The sequence below is a fragment of the Musca autumnalis genome, unplaced genomic scaffold, assembly GCF_047663935.1.
Source record: "Musca autumnalis isolate F117 unplaced genomic scaffold, ASM4766393v1 scaffold_2, whole genome shotgun sequence".
Classification (NCBI taxonomy): domain Eukaryota; kingdom Metazoa; phylum Arthropoda; class Insecta; order Diptera; family Muscidae; genus Musca; species Musca autumnalis.
In genome coordinates this window covers 177,480,353-177,501,823 of record NW_027411755.1, presented here as the reverse complement: position 1 = coordinate 177,501,823, position 21,471 = coordinate 177,480,353, and the positions used below count along the sequence as shown (strand labels likewise).

At 35.6% G+C, this 21,471-nt stretch overlaps 1 protein-coding gene across 1 annotated transcript in view; it reads left to right on the top strand.

The window, feature by feature from the left end:
* The window catches only part of LOC141393209 (CD109 antigen-like), a 40,218-nt gene extending 19,262 nt beyond the window's left edge, over nt 1-20,956 (top strand). The window contains exons 3-8 of the mRNA XM_073966172.1: nt 13,943-14,207; nt 14,276-14,540; nt 14,671-14,812; nt 14,872-15,934; nt 19,793-20,314; nt 20,404-20,956. Coding sequence (XP_073822273.1) covers nt 13,943-14,207; nt 14,276-14,540; nt 14,671-14,812; nt 14,872-15,934; nt 19,793-20,314; nt 20,404-20,901 — 2,755 coding nt within the window. The 3' untranslated portion in view covers nt 20,902-20,956. The remainder of the gene's footprint in view (nt 1-13,942; nt 14,208-14,275; nt 14,541-14,670; nt 14,813-14,871; nt 15,935-19,792; nt 20,315-20,403) is intronic.
* Nucleotides 20,957-21,471: the final 515 nt, after the last annotated feature.

Sequence of the window (21,471 nt, the reverse complement as noted above, 5' to 3'; positions counted from 1 at the left end):
ATAAAGACTCCCTTTAGCTCGTCTATAAAGACTCCCTTCAGCTCGTCTATAAAGACTCCCTTCAGCTCGTCTATAAAAACTCCCTTCAGCTCGTCTATAAAGACTCCCTTCAGATTGTCTATAAAGACTCCCTTCAGCTCGTCTATAGAGACTCCCTTCAGCTCGTCTGTGAAGACTCCCCTCAGCTCGTCTATAAAGACTCCCTTCAGCTCGTCTATAAAGACTCCCTTCAGCTCGTCTATAAAGACTCCCTTCAGCTCGTCTAAAAAGACAACCTTCAGCTTGTCTATAAAGACAACCTTCAGCTCGTCTATAAAGACAACCTTCAGCTCGTCTATAAAGACTCCCTTCAGCTCGTCTATAAAGACTCCCTTCAGCTCGTCTATAAAGACTCCCTTCAGCTCGTCTATAAAGACTCCCTTCAGCTCGTCTATAAAGACTCCCTTCAGCTCGTCTATAAAGACTCCCTTCAGCTCGTCTATAAAGACTCCCTTCAGCTCATCTATAAAGACTCCCTTCAGCTCGTCTATAAAGACTCCCTTCAGCTCGTCTATAAAGACTCCCTTCAGCTCGTCTATAAAGACTCCCTTCAGATCGTCTTAAAAGACTCCTTACAGCTTGTCTCTAAAGACTCCCTTCAGCTCGTCTATAAATATTCCCTTCAGCTAGTCTATAAAGACTCCCTTCAGCTCGTCTATAAAGACTCCCTTCAGCTCGTCTATAAAGACTCCCTTCAGCTCGTCTCTAAAGACTCCCTTCAGCTCGTCTACAAAGACTCCCTTCAGCTCGTCTATAAAGACTCCCTTCAGCTCGTCTATAAAGACTCCCTTCAGCTCGTCTATAAAGACTCCCTTCAGCTCGTCTATAAAGACTCCCTTCAGCTCGTCTATAAAGACTCCCTTCAGCTCGTCTATAAAACTTCCTTCAGCTCGTCTATAAAGACTCCCTTCAGCTCGGCTATAAAGACTCCCTTCAGCTCGTCTATAAAGACTCCCTTCGTCTCGGCTATAAAGACTCCCTTCAGCTCGTCTATAAAGACTCCCTTCGTCTCGGCTATAAAGACTCCCTTCAGCTCGTCTATAAAGACTCCCTTCAGCTCGTCTATAAAGACTCCCTTCAGCTCGTCTATAAAGACTCCCTTCAGCTCGTCTATAAAGACTCCCTTCAGCTCGGCTATAAAGACTCCCTTCAGCTCGGCAATAAAGACTGCCTTCAGCTCGGCTATAAAGACTCCCTTCAGCTCGTCTATAAAGACTCACTTCAGCTCATCTATAAAGACTCACTTCAGCTCATCTATAAAGACTCCCTTCAGCTCGTCTATAAAGTCTCCCTTCAACTAGTCTTTAAAGAATACCTTCAGCTCGTCTACAAGGACTCCCTTCAGCTAGTCTATGAAGACTCCCTTCAGCTCGTCTATAAAGACTCCCTTCAGCTCGTCTAAAAAGACTCCCTTCAGCTCGTCTATAAAGACTCCGTTCAGCTCGTCTATAAAGACTCCCTTCAGCTCGTCTATAAAGACTCCCTTCAGCTCGTCTGTAAAGACTCCCTTCAACTCGTCTATAAAGACTCCCTTCAGCACGTCTATAAAGACCCCCTTCAGCACGTCTAAAAAGACTCCCTTCAACTCGTCTATAAAGATTGCCTTCAGCTCGTCTATAAAGATTGCCTTCAGCTCGTCTATAAAGACTCCCTTCAGCTCGTCTATAAAGACTCCCTTCAGCTCGTCTATAAAGACTGCCTTCAGCTCGGCTATAAAGACTCCCTTCAGCTCGTCTATAAAGACTCACTTCAGCTCATCTATAAAGACTCACTTCAGCTCATCTATAAAGACTCCCTTCAGCTCGTCTATAAAGTCTCCCTTCAACTAGTCTTTAAAGAATACCTTCAGCTCGTCTACAAGGACTCCCTTCAGCTAGTCTATGAAGACTCCCTTCAGCTCGTCTATAAAGACTCCCTTCAGCTCGTCTAAAAAGACTCCCTTCAGCTCGTCTATAAAGACTCCGTTCAGCTCGTCTATAAAGACTCCCTTCAGCTCGTCTATAAAGACTCCCTTCAGCTCGTCTGTAAAGACTCCCTTCAACTCGTCTATAAAGACTCCCTTCAGCACGTCTATAAAGACCCCCTTCAGCACGTCTAAAAAGACTCCCTTCAACTCGTCTATAAAGATTGCCTTCAGCTCGTCTATAAAGATTGCCTTCAGCTCGTCTATAAAGACTCCCTTCAGCTCGTCTATAAAGACTCCCTTCAACTCGTCTATAAAGACTCCCTTCAGCTCGTCTATAAAGACTCCCTTCAGCTCGTCTATAAAGACTCCCTTAAGCCCGTATATAAAGACTCCCTTCAGCTCGTCTATAAAGACTCCCTTCAAAACATCCATAAGGACTCCCTTCAGCTCGTCTATAAAGACTTCCTTTGGCTTATCTATAAAGACTCTCTTCAGCTCATCTATAAAGACCCCCTTCAGCACGTCTATAAAGACCCCCTTCAGCACGTCTATAAAGACTCCCTTCAACTCGTCTATAAAGACTCCCTTCAGCACGTCTATAAAGACCCCCTTCAGCACGTCTAAAAAGACTCCCTTCAACTCGTCTATAAAGATTGCCTTCAGCTCGTCTATAAAGATTGCCTTCAGCTCGTCTATAAAGACTTCCTTCAGCTCGTCTATAAAGACTCCCTTCAGCTCGTCTATAAAGACTCCCTTCAACTCGTCTATAAAGACTCCCTTCAGCTCGTCTATAAAGACTCCCTTCAGCTCGCCTCTAAAGACTCCCTTCAACTCGTCTATAAAGACTCCCTTCTGTACCAGGGACGTACGCAGGGGGGGGGGGGGGGCACGGGGGGCCCGGGCCCCCCCCGAAATGGTTTGGTCGAACAAAATTTATTAAGCTACTGTAACCAATTATTAAATTTTTTCTTTGTCATAAACATTTTTATGTTAGGAGATTTCAAATGAAAACTTGTATATCTATCTTATATATACGAAGTTTCTGTACAGAAAATGTACATCAAGTCAAGTTATGTAAGATTTTTTTTTTCAAATTTTTTGTTTGTATACTCCTTTTGAGAGAAACTTCCAATGAAATCTGAATTACGTCTTCATGTCACATCATTCCACTATGAATATAATGGATAATGAATATAATTCATATTTGTTATGTCTTATTCAAGCTATATTGAGGTCTCGAGGCTTCACACTCATCCTGAATCCAAAATAATTCAGTATTGTGGGAATGGAAGTGCATGAAAAATGTCTATTGGACAAAATTTATGAAGCGTTCTTCGTGGACTATATATTGAAAGCTAATTAGAAATTTGTTTCGCTGCCTTCACCAACATTTTTTTTTACTTGTTGCTAAACTAGAGAAGAAAATTATGAAAAAAATGAATTTGTGTTCGTCAAAATCTGCTATATGTAGCATACTCACTTGCATTTTTCCCTATAATTGCACATATCGCTCATTTATATTTCAAAAAATCAAGTTTCGAGAAAAAAGCGTTTTAAGTTGCGGAATGAAATTTGACTTCCCAACTTAAAAAGGTTAATACACAAAAAATAAAATAACTATTGGGATCATCTTTTGTACACATCTTGCCAGATATTCGTGCTAAATTTCTGTGCAAGGTCAAGCATGTATCGAATTGTTTTAGTGCTTTACTCGTATAACCTCAAAAAACCTTTTTGTTGATTTATGCCAAACTCCTAGAAAACAAGCTGTAACTCGTTGATTTTTAGAGATATCAACATGAAATTTTGACACAAGATAAAATAGAAATTGCGCATGATAACTTTCGAACGGATCAACTGATTTGATCACAGTTTTGGATCTCGTAAAGAAAAAAATTTCGCTAAAATGGTAGTAATCGATTCGATCTGAACTTTGCACATCGCAGTATTTCTTCCAGAAATATATCGAACCCAAAATTGATTATATCGGTCCAGTTCTTCAAATAAATTGTTTTTCCAAATGTACAACAAGTTCGTCCCTCTCTAAATTCAACATAAGTGCAGCTTAAGACTGATCCTTTGGACTTTTTTGACATTTGCAGTCTTGTTTACTGCGATATCAAATTTTGAGGGGGAAAGTCCATGCTTCAAAGCTCTAAATACTAAGGAGACCAACTAAAATGGCTTGTGGGCGCAGTAACTATTCATAGATGAGAAAAAAACAAACAAAAAATCGCCGGAGGAATTTTCAAATAAATCGCGATCAAAGTTCAAATTTTTTGGGTTATTTTAGGTTTTCACGATTTTGCGTGGGAACGACAAGTCCTATCGACATGGGACTAAAGAAAATGTTAATGAGGATTTTCACTCCTACAACATTTTCCTTAGTTGCCTTTCGATAGGATTTGCCGCTTACAGCAAAATCCTGAAAATCTAAAATGAACCTAAAAATGTGAATTTTGACCGCGATTTATTTAAAAATCACAGGTGTAAGCCGTCTTCAACTAAAGTTAGTTAAGGACACCATACATGACATTGTTTTATAAGAAGGCGATACAGTCTCAATTTGAACTTCTATATCTCAAAAATGGTAAAACTTAGGAAAAAGTAGTAAAGGCCAATCTTGTAGAGAATTTTTACAGCTACAAAATTTTTTAGTCCCATTACGATAGGACTTGCAATTCCCAAGCAAAACCGTGAAAACCTAAAAGACACCTAAAGATGTGAACTTTGACCGCGATTTATTTAAAAATCCATCCAGCGATTTTTTTCTTGTTTTTGGATTTTTCTCATCTATGAACATTGTAGTTTCAGAAACTGCAAAAACTTCCCAAGTGTAAGCACCTTTCAATTAAAGTTAGTTAAGGCGTTCTTTAACATTATACCAAAAGTAAAGAATGCAGCCGGAACAACAATCATGAAAATTTTCGACTTATATTATTTTGCCACGACTTAGCTAGAGTTTGCCAATTGGTTTCTGAGATATTTGATCGACCATGCCAGGGACGTACGCAGGATTTCATTTCGGGGGGGGCCCACCATGACCAAAAATCATGAAATTTCAAAATGTTTGGTAGGGTTACATAGCGCTATTTTAAAGGCTTTTAGTCGATTTTTTAACAATTGTTGAGACAAGGTGTATAAAATCAATGAAGAGAGAGTTTAAAAAATTTAAAATACAATTTTAGAATTTGGTGCAGAGTAATATATATTTTGTACTAGCAGACCCCGGTCCGCCTTGCTGGCCCGTCGTAATGAGTTTTAATTTTCTACCTCACTTCTTCGGTCCATTGTCAAACCGAGAAGGATTTTAAATTTATCAACAGATTTTGTCTGTAACCTTTCTTTTCTCTTACGGACTTTGTCGGATTTTTCGCCAATTTGTGCCTTTTAGGATTTATTATCGTCCATGTCACTGTCTTTATCCTAAAGCGATCTAATAATAAAAGTTAAAAAAATGATTAAATCGAATTCTCCCGCTTATTTAGACCTATATGTTTTAGCTTTTCATGGCTGATGGACCGTTGAACCTCACCATTTAAGGCAATTTGTAAATATATAGTTTTTCTTGATCGGGGGACAACCACCGTTGTCTCGAAAACTAATTTGCAACCTGATGCACTCATAAGTTTAACAAATACACCGATTATAAAATAATAGGCCCCGAAATTCGTCCACAAATATATAGCATTTTGGACCACGGGACATTCCTGAATATTTTCTGAAAATTAAGTTCAGTAGTTTTGGAAAAATAATGTTTTGAAAAGAGTGGGCGTGGTCATCAGTTTTCAAGATATAACATATTAAAAAAAGTGGGCCTGGTCCGGTCCTAGGATGCACACAACTTCATTGCCTACCAAAATGTATGCTGAAACCGATATAATCATAAGTTTGGCTTATACATATAGCGTTTAACACGTTCGCGGACGTGAATGCTATAGCATTCATTTTCACATGCAAAGTCAATCTTTAGTCATTTACTTCTATAAAATCGCATGTTTTTGTGATTTATGTACATAATAGGACTCATTTCATATATATCCTAAATATAATAAATAAACAATTACATATAATAATATTAATAATTAATTAATAAATGCACAAAAATTAATTTCGAAAAAAATTGGGTGTCGTTTTTTTGCGTCCGCGAACGTGGTAACAGAAAGGCATGGGGAAGGTACCCCACATAACAACGGCAAACATTAATCTTTTGCTGCAAATTTTGTGGAAATCCCTTTAGTAGTATTGGAGTTATGACATACTAAAAAAAACAGGCTTGGTCGGGCCTATAGGCCCCAAAGAAGTATCTAGATTGTAGATTAATCCGTAAATTTTTATTCCGATACATACATAATTTTTGCAAGTATAACGTTTTTTTTAAAAAATATCGCATAGGGGAGGTACCCCGCCCCCTCTGGAATTCAATAAAATATGTAACCTGTTTTCGGGGGCGTGGTAAACTTTTCTTTCCAAAAAACCTAAGTTGGGTTATGACAGCATTTGATTTTTAGGCGTTTTTTTAAATATGCCCTCTTCAAAATTCAAGAAAATATGCCTGTACATTCCCTGACATTTTCACGAATATTGGTTCAGTATTATTTTAAAAAGTGGGTATGGTCAAGTCTGTGGTTCCTAAAAATGTAGGTAAGGTCGGAGACACAACCACAATTGTCTCGCAAATTAATTTCCAAATAGATACATTCGTAATTATTATAAATATAACATTTTTAAAAAAGTAGGGGAAGTTCCCCGTCCTTTACGAAATTCAACTGAATTTGTAGCCTATTTTAAGCGGTGACCATCTCTGTACATTCCCTGGCAATTTCAGGAAAATGCGGCGTAAAAGTGGGCATGTTCAAATTTTCTTTGCATAAAAACCCAAGTCGAAAATCGGTCCAGCCGTTCTCAACAGATGCCATTACCAACGAACGATATTTGATTTTTATTTATAAAGATTTAAAAGTTAAGACAAATCGCGATTTTCTTGAAAATCCCCTGTAGATATAACCTAATTAAAAAGTGAGCGTGGTCGGATTTTAAGTCACAAAATAAGTACGTAAGTTTGGAGACACAATCGCCATTGACTCGCAAATAAATTCCCAAACCGATACATTCGTATTTGTTGCAAATATTGCATTTTTACAAAAATAGGGCATAGGGGAGGCACCCGCCCGATCCAAAAGTCAAAAAATATGTAGCCTATTTTTATCGGGGACCAACCCTGTACATTCGCTGAAAGTTTCAGGAAAATCGATTCAGTAGTTTCGTAGATATAACATATTTAAAAAAGTGGGCGTTGTCCAGTCTTAATTCCCCAAATAAGCACGTAAGGTCGGAGACACAATCGCCATTGACTCGGAAATTAATTTCAAGGCGATACATTTGTAATTGTTGCAAATATTGCATTTTTACAAAAATAGGGCATAGGGGAGGTACCCCGCCCGATCCGAAATTCAACCAAATATGTAGCCTATTTCAACCGAGGGCCATCACTCTACGTTCCCTGCAAATTTCAGGAAAATCTATTGAGTAGTTCCGTAGATATAACATATTTATAAAAGTGGGCGGAAAAGTGGGCGTGGCCTATTTTTCTTTGCATAAAAACCTAAACTGGACTATGACTAACATTTCCACAAAAAATTATCCAAATCGCTCCAGCCGTTTTCAACTGATTCAATTACCAACAAACGACAATTGAGTTTTATATATAAAGATTAGTTCTTGGATATTTTTTATTGAAAATTACCATATTTGTAAGTTGTACACCACATATGCTCACATTTTGGTATATCTCAGAATTTGTAATATCCGCAATTGTTTTCGCTAGATTTTCAGTATTCGAAGATATTAATTTAATTTCTAAGAATATTGGCTATAATAAGGATTTTTGGATCTTTTTGGTTGGAGAAACCTCTATGCTGAAAGTGGTTAAAATAGATCTATGTTTTAATGCATATCGAGATATCGCCCTTTTTTAGACCCATTTTTCAAAAAGTATTTAGTGGACAAATCTTTGACGCCCACACATTACATATTAACATCTTATAAAGTTTGGTATACTTTAATATGTCAAGGTATTTTAATATCTTTTAAGTTATTTCTATAAATTGAATACTTCCGACATTGAATAATTCCAATCGAAAATTGTCTACTGCTATTGTGCGGATAACCTTACATAATACAAGAAAAAAATTTTAAATGCAAAAATTTTACTTATTAAAAAAATTATTTAAAAAAGAAGGCTGCTTTAGCCGGAGTCGGACAATACAGTCTATGAACTCCCAATCCTACTCGTAGTAAGTACTCTTTGAGAGTACGAAACACATGATTGGGCTTTGCCAAAACATGGACGAATAAATATTTGAGAAAACAAGCAAGTCGTCTTTGTCGCCTGTGTGGATTAATACCTTTACTATCGACAGATCCAACATCGGCTTCACAGACAATATATTTATCCCCAAAATTTGTAGTCTTGAAGTTTAGAAAATTGTGTGGCCTTTTTTGGACGTATGAATAAGGGTACCTATCATAGCGATTGTGGACGTTTCGAATTATTGCTCATAGCGCAAAAGGAGAGTGTTTCTGAATGTGCCGAATTAGTCCATTAAGCAAGTGTATCTCACTATGAGAGTCATTTCTTTCGATAGTAATCGCGCCCACCAGCCATTTTAGTTGGTCACCGTACATTATGTCAGAAAGAATGGCCAAATAGGATATAAACGATTTTCGGAAACAATTCAAGCGTTTGTGGGGGAGAACTCGAAATGGTGGACCAATGTGATTTTAACTAAGTTTCGAAAATATTACGTCATCTAAAATTTGGACCAAGTCTCCAGCCATAGAGGCGGACTGGGCTAAATGCTTATCTGACCCGGCTTTCATCCAAATAGACAGAAGTAGAAAAGATAAGTATTTTTAAGGAATGACCATCGAATGACGAACTCAAAAACAATTTTTAAGGAAGTTCGTTGTAATAATATATTAATCTGGTTTTTGAAAGTCTGCTAAGAAACCGAAACCGTTTAATATTAGGAGGCAACAAGTTCCACAATCGAACAATTCGATTAAAAAAGGATTTTTATTAAATATTTATTTGTATCTGAGAGCTTCTAGAAGACGATAAAAATATATAATCAAATTAAAAAAGGAATAGAGGTATCAGATTTCAGCAAACCGATCAAATGAAACCCCTACAAGCTGAAGGAAAAACTCTGAACAATTACACTGTGCAACAACCAAAAAAATGACAAGGAAAATCGAGTAGATTATGAAAGTAGAGCTAAAAATATGAGACACGTGTATCGGCGTTTTTAAAGTTTACGTCGGAAAGTAACCAAAATAGGCGGCGCAATTTCCACCCATTTTTAATTTTTTCGAAATATTCGAGTTAAGATATCTTGGAATCATTGAATTTTAGGTATATAGTGTATTTGACAACTTTAATTAGGAGGGTGTGGAAAATATTTTTGTTAAAAATTTTAACCCTCTTGCGGTTCATCAAAGGGGTCGTTTTTGTCCTTTTTTCGAAAATCTTTCAAAAACTCCTTAAAACTGTGATCATATCAAATCCAAGTATCCTACAAAATTGTTTGCCATAAAATTTTACTATAGGTCTCAGATCGCCAAGAATCTCTAAAAATTAAAAACACGTTTTCCGGTTAAAGTCGGACTTCATCTGAGTTTATTCAAAACTGTCCCACAAAACATAATTTTAGAGAGATGATGTCAGGGACAAAAATATTCTTCGTCAAATTTCACTATGGGTCAATAAGAAATAAAATGTCTGTTTACATTTTAAAGCATGAAAATATCAGTATCAATTTTGCTGAAAAAACATAAAAATAATTTCAATTTTTTTGTGAATTTTTTTTCCTTCTTTTTTCGACTTGATACGTGAAAGTAATATGAGACTTGGTTCTAGGTGAAAAGCGTCAAAAGATGATAAATTCTACACAAAATTTCACTATGTGTTTCAGAATAAACCATATATCTAGGTATACTATTTTCTTAAAAAAATATATTACAATTTTATATATATTAGGATGGAATTATTTGTTTTTATTTTGGACAGTTAATTTTACATATGTAATTCCATACTGTATCAAAATCTAGCAAAATTCTACACTTTTTGGGAATATTGTTAAAGAAAGAAATGTTCCAAATGAAATTTCAATATGAGTCTCTGAATTAAAGAAATCTGTAACCATAACGTATAACATTCTTAGCAGCCCTTGTTTTCGATACAGGATTTAGGGCCATATTTTAAAATTTTTATCCAGATTGTCGTTGTGATTGAACAATATAAATATTTTATTGATGGTTTTTCATTACAAATTTGTACAAAAGATATTGTGCGTTCAATTTAAACAGGTTTTGAAACATCTGTGGCGAATATATTTTTGAAAAAACGTGTTTCTAATTTTTAGAGGTTCTTGGCGATTTGACAAGAGTTACAGATTTGGTGTATTCTGAGACCTATAGTAAAATTTTATGGCGAACAATTTTGTAGGATACTTGGATTTGATATGATCACAGTTTTAAGGAGTTTTTGAAAGATTTTCGAAAAAAGGACAAAAACGACCCCTTTTATGAAACGCAAGAGGATTAAAATTTTTAACAAAAATATTTCCCACACCCTCCTAAGTAAAGTTGTCAAAGACACTATATACCTGAAATGCAAGGTTCCAAGATATCTAAACTCGAATATTTCGAAAAAATTAAAAATGGGTGGAAATTGCGCCGCCTATTTTGGTTACTTTCCGACGTAAACTTTAAAAACGCCGATACACGTGTCTCATATTTTTAGCTCTACTTTCATAATGTGCTCGGTTTTTCCCATCATTTTGAAAAAAATTGAATTTTGTTGCACATTGTTATTTCTGCAAACATCTACCATACGCAAATTTTAATATTTGACGGAAGCTGGACAAAAGTTGTTTATATTATTTCCGTGGTACCCGGTATTAGCTCAATACCATAAAGAATGTGAACAACAAACATTTTTCGAAATAAATATATAATTGGTTTTCGATATATAGTCCACGCAAACCCCATTTCATGCACTTCCCTTCCCACAATATTGAACTCGTCATATTTTTTGATACAGGATACCATAAACCTCAAAAACGAAGTAGCAACGATGGAGTGTAATCATTAGTCCCGGGCCAAGGTAGAGTAATTTCATTGAAATTTTGACATTAAATTATGCGTCTATAGATCGAGTTCCATAGAAGAGTAAAATCATGGAATTGCTGTAGTGGGGAACACCTAATTTCATGAAATTTGTTAATGAAATTCACTCTAGTGTGGACCGGGACTTACGGAATTCTGAGTTCATTTATTTATTTTTTTTTCTTGTGATACTGGAACGATATGGCATAAAGCCGTAATACAGAAAATTTTGAAAATTTCAAGCAAAAAGTTAAAAATTTTCGAACAAAAAAATCGAAATTATTTCTTACAAAATTTGTTAACGAAGTACATTTTCTGTACAGAAACTTCAGAAAATTAATGTTTTCATTTGAAATATCCAAACATAAAATTATTTTATGAGAAAGAAAAAGCTAATGATCTCTTACAGTAGCTAAAAAAATTTTTGGTCTACCAAACCATTTCGGGGGGGGCCCGGGCCCCCTGTGCCCCCCCCCCCCCTGCGTACGTCCCTGGACCATGCTGTGGCTTAGTCCAAACATGAGTTTTGTAGTCTCAAACAGTACTCTGAGAAGGATTTGGAGTCTATGAAACGTAGTCTGTATCGTCCGTTTTTATACCCTCAGCCTTTAGGCTAAGGAGGGTATATACACTTTGATACGATGAAAATGTGCCTCATCGAAATAATGGTTTTAGACCCCGAGTATGTTTGGACGAAATGTGTTTCAGACAATTTGGAGTCGATCTAGCCATGTCCGTCCGTCTGTCTATCTGTTTGTCTGTCCTGCTGGTTGGAGCGCACGATAACTCTCGAACGGATGAACCGATTCGGTTCAAATTTTGGCTTTCGTAATATTTTGCCCAAACTTAGTTTAAGTTCGAAGATGAGCTACATTGGTCCACTCCTCCCGGTACCTCCCCCACAAAAGTTCGAAAATGTTCGGAAAGTTTGTGCGCACGATAACTCTTCAAGGGAGTGACCGATTTGCTCCATACTTCGTATAGCGTAAACTTTCTACCAGAGTAATATAAGGTTCCAATATGGTCTCAATAGGTCCACTCCTTCGGGTACCTCCCACACAAAATTTCGGAAAAGTTAAGTTTAGGGCCATCTCTCGAATCGCTTTGATTTTTGTTTTAGCAACTTGTATTCACTGCCCTCCATACAACGGTACCAGTTTCATCAGGGGCAAGTCCATACTTCCTGAGAGAATAGCATAAAAGTTGCAAAAAACCCCTATGACACCGTTTGAGGTGGTTGGAGCGCAAGATAACTCTCGATCGGATCTGCCGATTCGGTGCAAAATATGGCCTTAGTAATATTTTGTCCAAACATAGTTTAAGTTTGAAGAAAAGCCATATCGGTCTTCTCCTTCAGGTACCTCCTCCACAAAAGTTCAAAAATGTTCGGAAAAATTGTTCGTACGGTAACCCTTGAAGGTAGTGGGCGAATTGGTCTATACTTTACACATCCTAATATATCTACCAGATATAGATTAGGTTTAAATATGGACTATATTTGTCCACTCCATCCGGTACCTCCCACACAAAATTTCGGATAAGTTCACTTTAAGACCTAATATCGTATCACTTGAAGCTACTTGTATTCGCTGCCTAAATTACGATGGTAAAAGTTTTTTAGGGGCAAGTCCATACTTCTTGAGCGAACAGCCCGAAGAGTGTAAAAACCCCCTATGGCACCATATGTTGTGGCTGGAGATCCACTACCATAACGGTCAATGCCGATCCATTTCTTTTAGTATCGCCTCCGCAAAACTTTTGATCTTTAATCCTAATAAACATTTTTATCAGTTCAAACGCCCAAAATTTTTAAAACCCCCCAAAATACAACGTATTTTGGGAAAAAATTGTTTCAATGTAAACAGGCTGAGGGTATACCTCTGTCGGCAAAGCCGACTGTTACTTTTTTAGTTGTTAAATTTCTAAAGTTTTTATTAATTAATAAAATTTGGCGTTTTTATGGCATTAAAGAATGGTTTATTCTTAGGTTATCGACACAATAGCTAGATATAGAAGTCCAATCTGTGCTCGCAGATTCGTGTTATTCTTCTTTTTAAAGGTAATTAATTTATAGAAGTCGTATGGGTATTTCGATATGTAATTAAAAAAATGAGGCGTTATGTTCGGGTCGAGCTATACCCCTATACCCCATAACTCCTGTATAACTCAATTCGTCCTACTCCCGAATATAGTTAAGTAGGGATTGGATAAAAACGTGGATATATTTTAACCACTTTCTGCATGGAGGCTCTTTCACAAAAAGGAATCCCAAAATCTGTATTACAGCTGATATTCTAAAAATTCGAAATACTGAAAATCTTGCGATAGCGGAAATAATGGCAATTCTCTGTACTTTTAAAATTCCGGGATATACCATAACGTTGACCTATATTTTTTAATCATATAGGTCCAAAATACTGAAAACGGGGCGCAACTTTTATATGGCGACTATACCAAACGTGGTTTCAATTTCAATTCTAAATATCTTATATTTAGTACTCTGTAAAAAGTTAAAATTGTATCCTTAATATTGTTATCTTTCTCTACTGAATTTTTATACTTTGTGTCAATATTTCATATAAAATCAACAGCAAAACCTTAAAAAAGCTTTACGTAACCCTACACACCATTTTCATTTTTCATGATTTTTGGTCAAGTTGGGCCCCCCCCGAAATGAAATCCTGCGTACGTCCCTGTTCTGTACATCAATAAAATCTCTCTTCAGCTCGTCTGTAAATATTCCCCTCAGCTCGCCTAGGAATCTCTCTTCTGATAATCTATTAAAACTTCCTTCGCCTATATAAAAATTATTTTTCTTTATTTCAGACCAAAACTTGGCGAAGAATTTATAGTTAATGTAAAATCGGATAATCCATTATCCAATTTCGTGTATTGTATTATTGCTCGAGGTAAAGTGGTACGACATGAATTAGTTCATCTAAAGGATCCAACTAAATGTCATAACCTTCAAATAATGGCTACATTTGATATGGCGTACGTGGCTAAAATATTTGCCTATTTCATAGATGAGACCGGTGAACTTCGTTTTGCCTATACCGATATTACATTTGAGAAAATTTTTCAAAATCAGGTAATGATTGTATTGAATTTCAGATGACAGATCATTTTGACGTAGGATCACATTTATTCTATTTGCAGTTAAAAATTACCGCCACTGATGAGACTAAACCGGGCACTGAGGTCAGCCTTGATATTGAAACTGATCCTGAATCATTTGTGGGTCTATTGGCCATTGATCAGAGTGTATTGTTATTAAAAAAGGGGAATGATTTTGATGCAGATCAAATAATGAATGATTTAAGTTGCTATGAATCCGCATTACATGTTGGAGATGGATGCATTTGTTCACTAGGATTTCGATGTGGTTTGGTGACACTTACGAATGCTATAATACCGAAACAACGTAAGTTTATAACTTTGGAGCTAGACGCTGAAGTATATCAAGGACGATGCTATTGCGTGTGGTCAGAGCTCTTTTTAAACAGAAATCAGACATCTTCATGTTTAAATGCCTCGATTATTGCTATTTTCAGCAATGAAGAAAAAAATTAGGACTCGTATGATTCGAAAATGCAAGGGGGACAAGGCCATGGTTTGTGTTGAAGATGCAGAAACACCAAATCCACCAGTACGTTCAAATTTTGTGGAAACTTGGATTTTTGATGATATTGAAAGGTAAACTCTTTCTAGCATCTCCTTACTTTTTTTCATGATATTTCATAACTTTCTTTCAGCACTAATGCCAATGGTCTAACAACATTCAACTCGAAGATTCCCGATACCATAACTTCTTGGGTTATTACGGGATTCTCACTTAATCCACAAAGTGGCTTTTGCATGACTAAAGAACCAACAAACGTTCGTGTATTTCAGCCGTTCTTCTTAAGCACCAATTTACCCTATTCCATAAAGCGAGGTGAAGTTATTGCAATACCAGTTGTGATCTTTAATTATATGGACCATGATTTGGAAGCAGTTGTTAGCATGGAAAATACTGATGATGAATATGATTTTATAGAAGAAACCTGTGATCCTCTGAAAGTAACCAAAAAGCTTGTTGTATCCTCCAATAGCGGAAAGACTGTAAACTTTGCAATTAATCCGAAAACAGTTGGTGACATAATGTTACAAATCAAGGCCATAACACCATTGGCCGGTGATGCCATACATCAAAAACTGAAAGTGGAACCAGAAGGTGTGACCCAATATGAAAATCAAGCTCATTTTATTAACTTTGGGACAAATGGCCAATCCCTTGAACATACGCTGAAAGCCAACATACCCAAAGAAGTTGTCGATGATTCGGAATTTATAGAATTCACAGTGGTGGGAGATATTTTAGGACCCACCATTAAAAACATCGATCAATTGGTACGCATGCCATACGGTTGTGGTGAACAAAATATGGTAAATTTCGTACCAAATATTTTGGTATTGGAATATTTGCAAGCCGTGGGTCGAGATATCCCACTGCTGGTAGAGAAAGCCAAACAATATATGGAAAAGGGATACCAACGGGAATTGACTTATAAACATCGCGATGGGGCATTTAGCACATTTGGAGAGGGTAGTAGTGAATCGAATAGCTGGCTAACGGCCTATGTGGTTCGTTCATTTATACAAGCCCGCAAATACATAACAATTGATGAGACAGTTATTGAGGAGGGATTGAAGTATTTGCTGGAAACACAAAAGGATAATGGCCAGTTTCCACAAACCGGTGAATTATTTCATTCTTCAAATCAAAATGAGTTGGGAGTATCGGCCTTTATTCTACTCGCCTTCTTGGAGGATAAGGTAGGTAATTTTTATACATAGAAATTTTAATATTTTTTCAGAATATTTTCTGATATTTGACAAAACATACAAACAAATCCCGGTTCATAGATATTCTTAAAATAATCCACGTTTATAGCTCAGATGGCCCTTGAAAAATCATTCTTAAAATAATCCGGGTTTATAGCTCAGATGGCCCTTGAAAAGATATTCTTAAAATAATCCACGTTTATAACTCAGATGGCCCTTGATTGCCACGTTTATAGCTCAGATGGCCCCTGACAAATTATTCTTAAAATAATCCGGGTTTATAGCTCAGACGGCCCTTGAAAAGGTATTCTTAAAATAATTCACGTTTGTAGCTCAGATGGCCATATTCATAAAATAATTCACGTTTATAGCTCAGATGACTCTTGAAAATTTTTCTTAAAATAATCCACGTTTATAGGTCAGATGGCTCTTGAAATAATATTCTTAAAACAATCCACGTTTATAGCTCAGATGGCCCCTGAAAAAATAATCTTCGTTTATAGCTCAGATGGCCCATGAAAAAATATTCTTAAAATAATCCACGTTTATAGCTCAGATGGCCACTGAAAAATATTCTTAAAATAATCCACGTTTATAGCTCAGATGGCCCCTGAAAAAGTAATCTTAAAATAATACACGTTTATAGCTCAGATTTCCCATGAAAAGATATTCATAAAATAATCCACATTTATAGCTCAGATGGCCCCTGAAAGAATAGTCTTAAAATAATCCACGTTTATAGCTCAGATGGCCCATGAAAAAATATTCTTAAAATAATCCACGTTTATAGCTCAGATTTCCCATGAAAAAATATTCTTAAATTAATCCACGTTTATAGCTCAGATGGCCCCTGAAAAAATAATCCACGTTTATAGCTCAGATGGCCCATGAAAAAATATTCTTAAAATAATCCGCGTTTATAGCTCAGATGGCCCCTGAAAAATATTCTTAAAATAATCCACGTTTATAGCTCAGATGGCCACTGAAAAATATTCATAAAATAATCCACGTTTATAGCTCAGATGGCCCCTGAAAAAATAATCTTAGAATAATCCACGTTTATAGCTCAGATGGCCCCTGAAAAAATAATCTTAGAATAATCCACGTTTATAGCTCAGATGGCCCATGAAAAAATATTCTTAAAATAATCCAAGTTTATAGCTCCGATGGCCCCTGAAAAAATAATCTTAGAAAAATCCACGTTTATAGCTCAGATTTCCCATGAAAAAATATTCTTAAAATAATCCAAGTTTATAGCTCAGATGGGCCCTGAAAAAATAATCTACGTTTATAGCTCAGATGGCCCATGAAAAAATATTCTTAAAATAATCCACGTTTTTAGCTCAGATGGCCCCTGAAAAAATAATCTTAAAATAATACACGTTTATAGCTCAGATTTCCCATGAGAAATATTTTTAAAATAATCCACGTTTTTAGCTCAGATGGCCCCTGAAAAAATAATCTTAAAATAATACACGTTTATAGCTCAGATTTCCCATGAGAAATATTTTTAAAATAATCCACGTTTATAGCTCAGATGGCCCCTGAAAAAATAATCTTAAAATAATCCACGTTTATAGCTCAGATGGCCCCTGAAAAAATAATCTTAAAATAATCCACGTTTATAGCTCAGATGGCCCATGAAAAAATATTCTTAAAATAATCCACGTTTTTAGCTCAGATGGCCCCTGCAAAAAATAGTCTTAAAATAATACACGTTTATAGCTCAGATTTCCCATGAAAAAATATTTTTTAAAATAATCCACGTTTATAGCTCGGATGGCCCCTGAAAAAAATAATCTTAAAATAATCCACGTTTTTAGCTCAGATGGCCCCTGAAAAAATAATCTTAAAATAATCCACGTTTATAGCTCAGATGGCCCCTGAAAAAATAATCTTAAAATAATCCACGTTTATAGCTCAGATGGCCCATGAAAAAATATTCTTAAAATAATCCACGTTTATAGCTCAGATGGCCCCTGAAAAAATAATCTTACAATAATCCACGTTTATAGCTCAGATGGCCCCTGAAAAAATAATCTTAAAATAATTCACGTTTATAGCTCAGATGGCCCCTGAAAAAATAATCTTAAAATAATCCACGTTTATAGCTCAGATGGCCCATGAAAAAATATTCTTAAAATAATCCACGTTTATAGCTCAGATGGCCCATGAACAAATATTCTTAAAATGATCCATGTTCATAGCTCAGATGGCCCTTGAAAAAATAGTCTTAAAATAATCCACTTTTATGGCTGAGATGGCCTTTGAAAAATAATTCTTAAATAATCCTCGTTTTGTGCCTCAGATGGCCCTTGAAAAGTATTTTTAAAATAATCCACGTTTATAGCTCAAATGGCCCTTGAAAAAAATATCCTTAAAATAATCCACGTTTATAGCGCAGATGGCCTTGAAAAATATTTTTAAAATAATCGACGTTTAAAGCTCAAATGGCCCTTGAAAAATATTCTTAAAATAATCCACGTTTATAGCTCAGATGGCCCCTGAAAAAATAATCTTAAAATAATCCACGTTTATAGCTCAGATGGCCCATGAAAAAATATTCTTAAAATAATCCACGTTTATAGCTCAGATGGCCCCTGAAAAAATAATCTTAAAATAATCCACGTTTTTAGCTCAGATGGCCCCTGAAAAAATATTCTTAAAATAATCCACGTTTTTAGCTCAGATGGCCCCTGAAAAAATAATCTTAAAATAATCCACGTTTATAGCTAGATGGCCCATGAAAAAATATTCTTAAAATAATCCACGTTTTTAGCTCAGATGGCCCCTGCAAAAAATAGTCTTAAAATAATACACGTTTATAGCTCAGATTTCCCATGAAAAAATATTTTTTAAAATAATCCACGTTTATAGCTCGGATGGCCCCTGAAAAAATAATCTTAAAATAATCCACGTTTTTAGCTCAGATGGCCCCTGAAAAAATAATCTTAAAATAATCCACGTTTATAGCTCAGATGGCCCCTGAAAAAATAATCTTAAAATAATCCACGTTTATAGCTCAGATGGCCCATGAAAAAATATTCTTAAAATAATCCACGTTTATAGCTCAGATGGCCCCTGAAAAAATAATCTTAAAATAATCCACGTTTGTAGCTCAGATGGCCCCTGAAAAAATAATTCACGTTTATAGCTCAGATGTCCCCTGAAAAAATAATCTTAAAATAATCCACGTTTATAGCTCAGATGGCCCATGAAAAAATATTCTTAAAATAATCCACGTTTATAGCTCAGATGGCCCATGAACAAATATTCTTAAAATAATCCACGTTTAAAGCTCAGATGGCCATTGGAAAATATTCTTAAAATGATCCATGTTCATAGCTCAGATGGCCCTTGAAAAAATAGTCTTAAAATAATCCACTTTTATGGCTGAGATGGCCTTTGAAAAAGAATTCTTAAATAATCCTCGTTTTGTGGCTCAAATGGCCCTTGAAAAATATTCTTAAAATAATCCACGTTTATAGCTCAGATGGTCCTTGAAAAAATAATCGTAAATAGTCCACGTATATAACTCAGATGACCCTTTAAAAATATTCTTATATAATGAATTTTTATAACACAGATAGTCCTTGCAAATATGTATGTTCTCACAATAATCCCCGTTTAAAGCTCAGATGGTCCTTGAAACTATTTTTAAATAAATCAACTTTTATACCTCAGATGGCGTTTTAAAAAATATTCTTTAAATAATCCCTGTTTAAAGCCGAGATGGTCTTTAAAAAAATAGTCTTAGATGTATACCTCTGACACCAACAGTTGTGGTGATGTATGATGTCATGTCCACCTGTAGACTACGAATTACATAATGTAAATTTCTTTTTTTAGGTCTATGCCACCAACTATTCAAAGGAAATCGACAAATCTTTGCAATACCTTGCCGACCATGTGGAAAATGAAGATAATATTTATTCCCTAGCCCTTATGCTATTGGTATTCCAAAAATCGAAACACCCTTTGGCAGATAAAGTAAGGAACAAATTACAACAAAATGCGAAATTTGAGAATAATTTAAAATGGTGGTCCAATTCCACGAAATATAACAACAATGACATTGAAGTCACCGCCTACATTTTGCAAGCTTTATTGGAAACCGAAAACGAGCCGGGAAAGATCTTACCCATTATTAAATGGTTAATCGGACAACGTAATAATTTGGGCGGATTTGATTCAACACAAGATACCGTTGTGGGTCTTAAAGCTTTGGTGGCTTTTGCGGAAAAATATTCAGCAAACAATGGCGGAAAAGTTAAAATTCATTTCAAGGCCATGGATTGGGAAGCGGCAGAAACAACAACTGGTAACTTTGAAGTGGATCAAGAGAACTCTTTTATTTTACAAAGTCATTTGGTAGGTAGAAAATCTCTCTTTCTCTGATATCAAGAATTTCACAATTATAATTAAATATATTTAATGACATTTTTTATCTCCCCATTTAGTTACCAAAAACAACACGTCAAGTTTGCTTCACTGCCACTGGTGATGAGGGTGCATCTTCCTTAATACAACTGTCCTATCGTTATAACGTCAATGTTCAATATAATGAACCCAACTTTAATATCGAATACTCAAGCGAAACAAATCCGCTCTCTGGCGAACTGGCATTGAATGTTAGTGCTGAATATAAACCTCAACCATTGGTTGGTCGAAATGAATCAAATATGGCTGTTATGGAAATTAGTCTGCCATCGGGATACATTACTCACATGGATAGCTTGCAATCGATTCAGAGTGCACCACGTGTTCAACGAGTTGAGACGAAAAATGATGATACCATCGTAGTCATCTACTTTGAACGACTTGTTGCCGGCGAGCTTAGCTCTTTTGATATTTTTGCCAATAAATCACATGCAGTGGATAATTTGAAACCCGCACCGATTACAATTTATGATTATTATAGCACCGAACAGCGTGCTACTCTACTATATCAAATATAAATATGAGATACATACATATATAAAATTTGTCATTGAAATAAAATAAATTTCGATATTTTGTTGATATTTTTGATCATGAGGCAGACCTTTGATGTTTTTGATTAAACAAGACATGAATTAATTATTTTTTCAACCTGACGCTTCGTCACTTATTTGATGACTTTTTCAAGGAAATTCGTAATATTAAATTTTAATACGCGTTACATTAATTTTATACTGATTAAACATATACGACAATTAATGCGACTTAAAAACTAGTATCACATCTCGATTACATTATTGCAATGCGGACTTCCGGCAGAATCAATCAATATAATGATGTTCATTGTGCCAATAGATATACACTAGGGTTATGACTTATTTACAACCATATATCCCATTATCGTATTTTGATGAGCTTTTAACTAAAATTATAATCAAAATGACACACATTTTAATTTTTCACTAATTTTATCTTCATATCATCTTAATATATAAAAGAGCTTAGTCATGAGTAGATTACCATGTAATAAATCGCGAACTGTATGTATTTTATGCAATAAAAATATATATCTGTGATTGAAGTGTTTT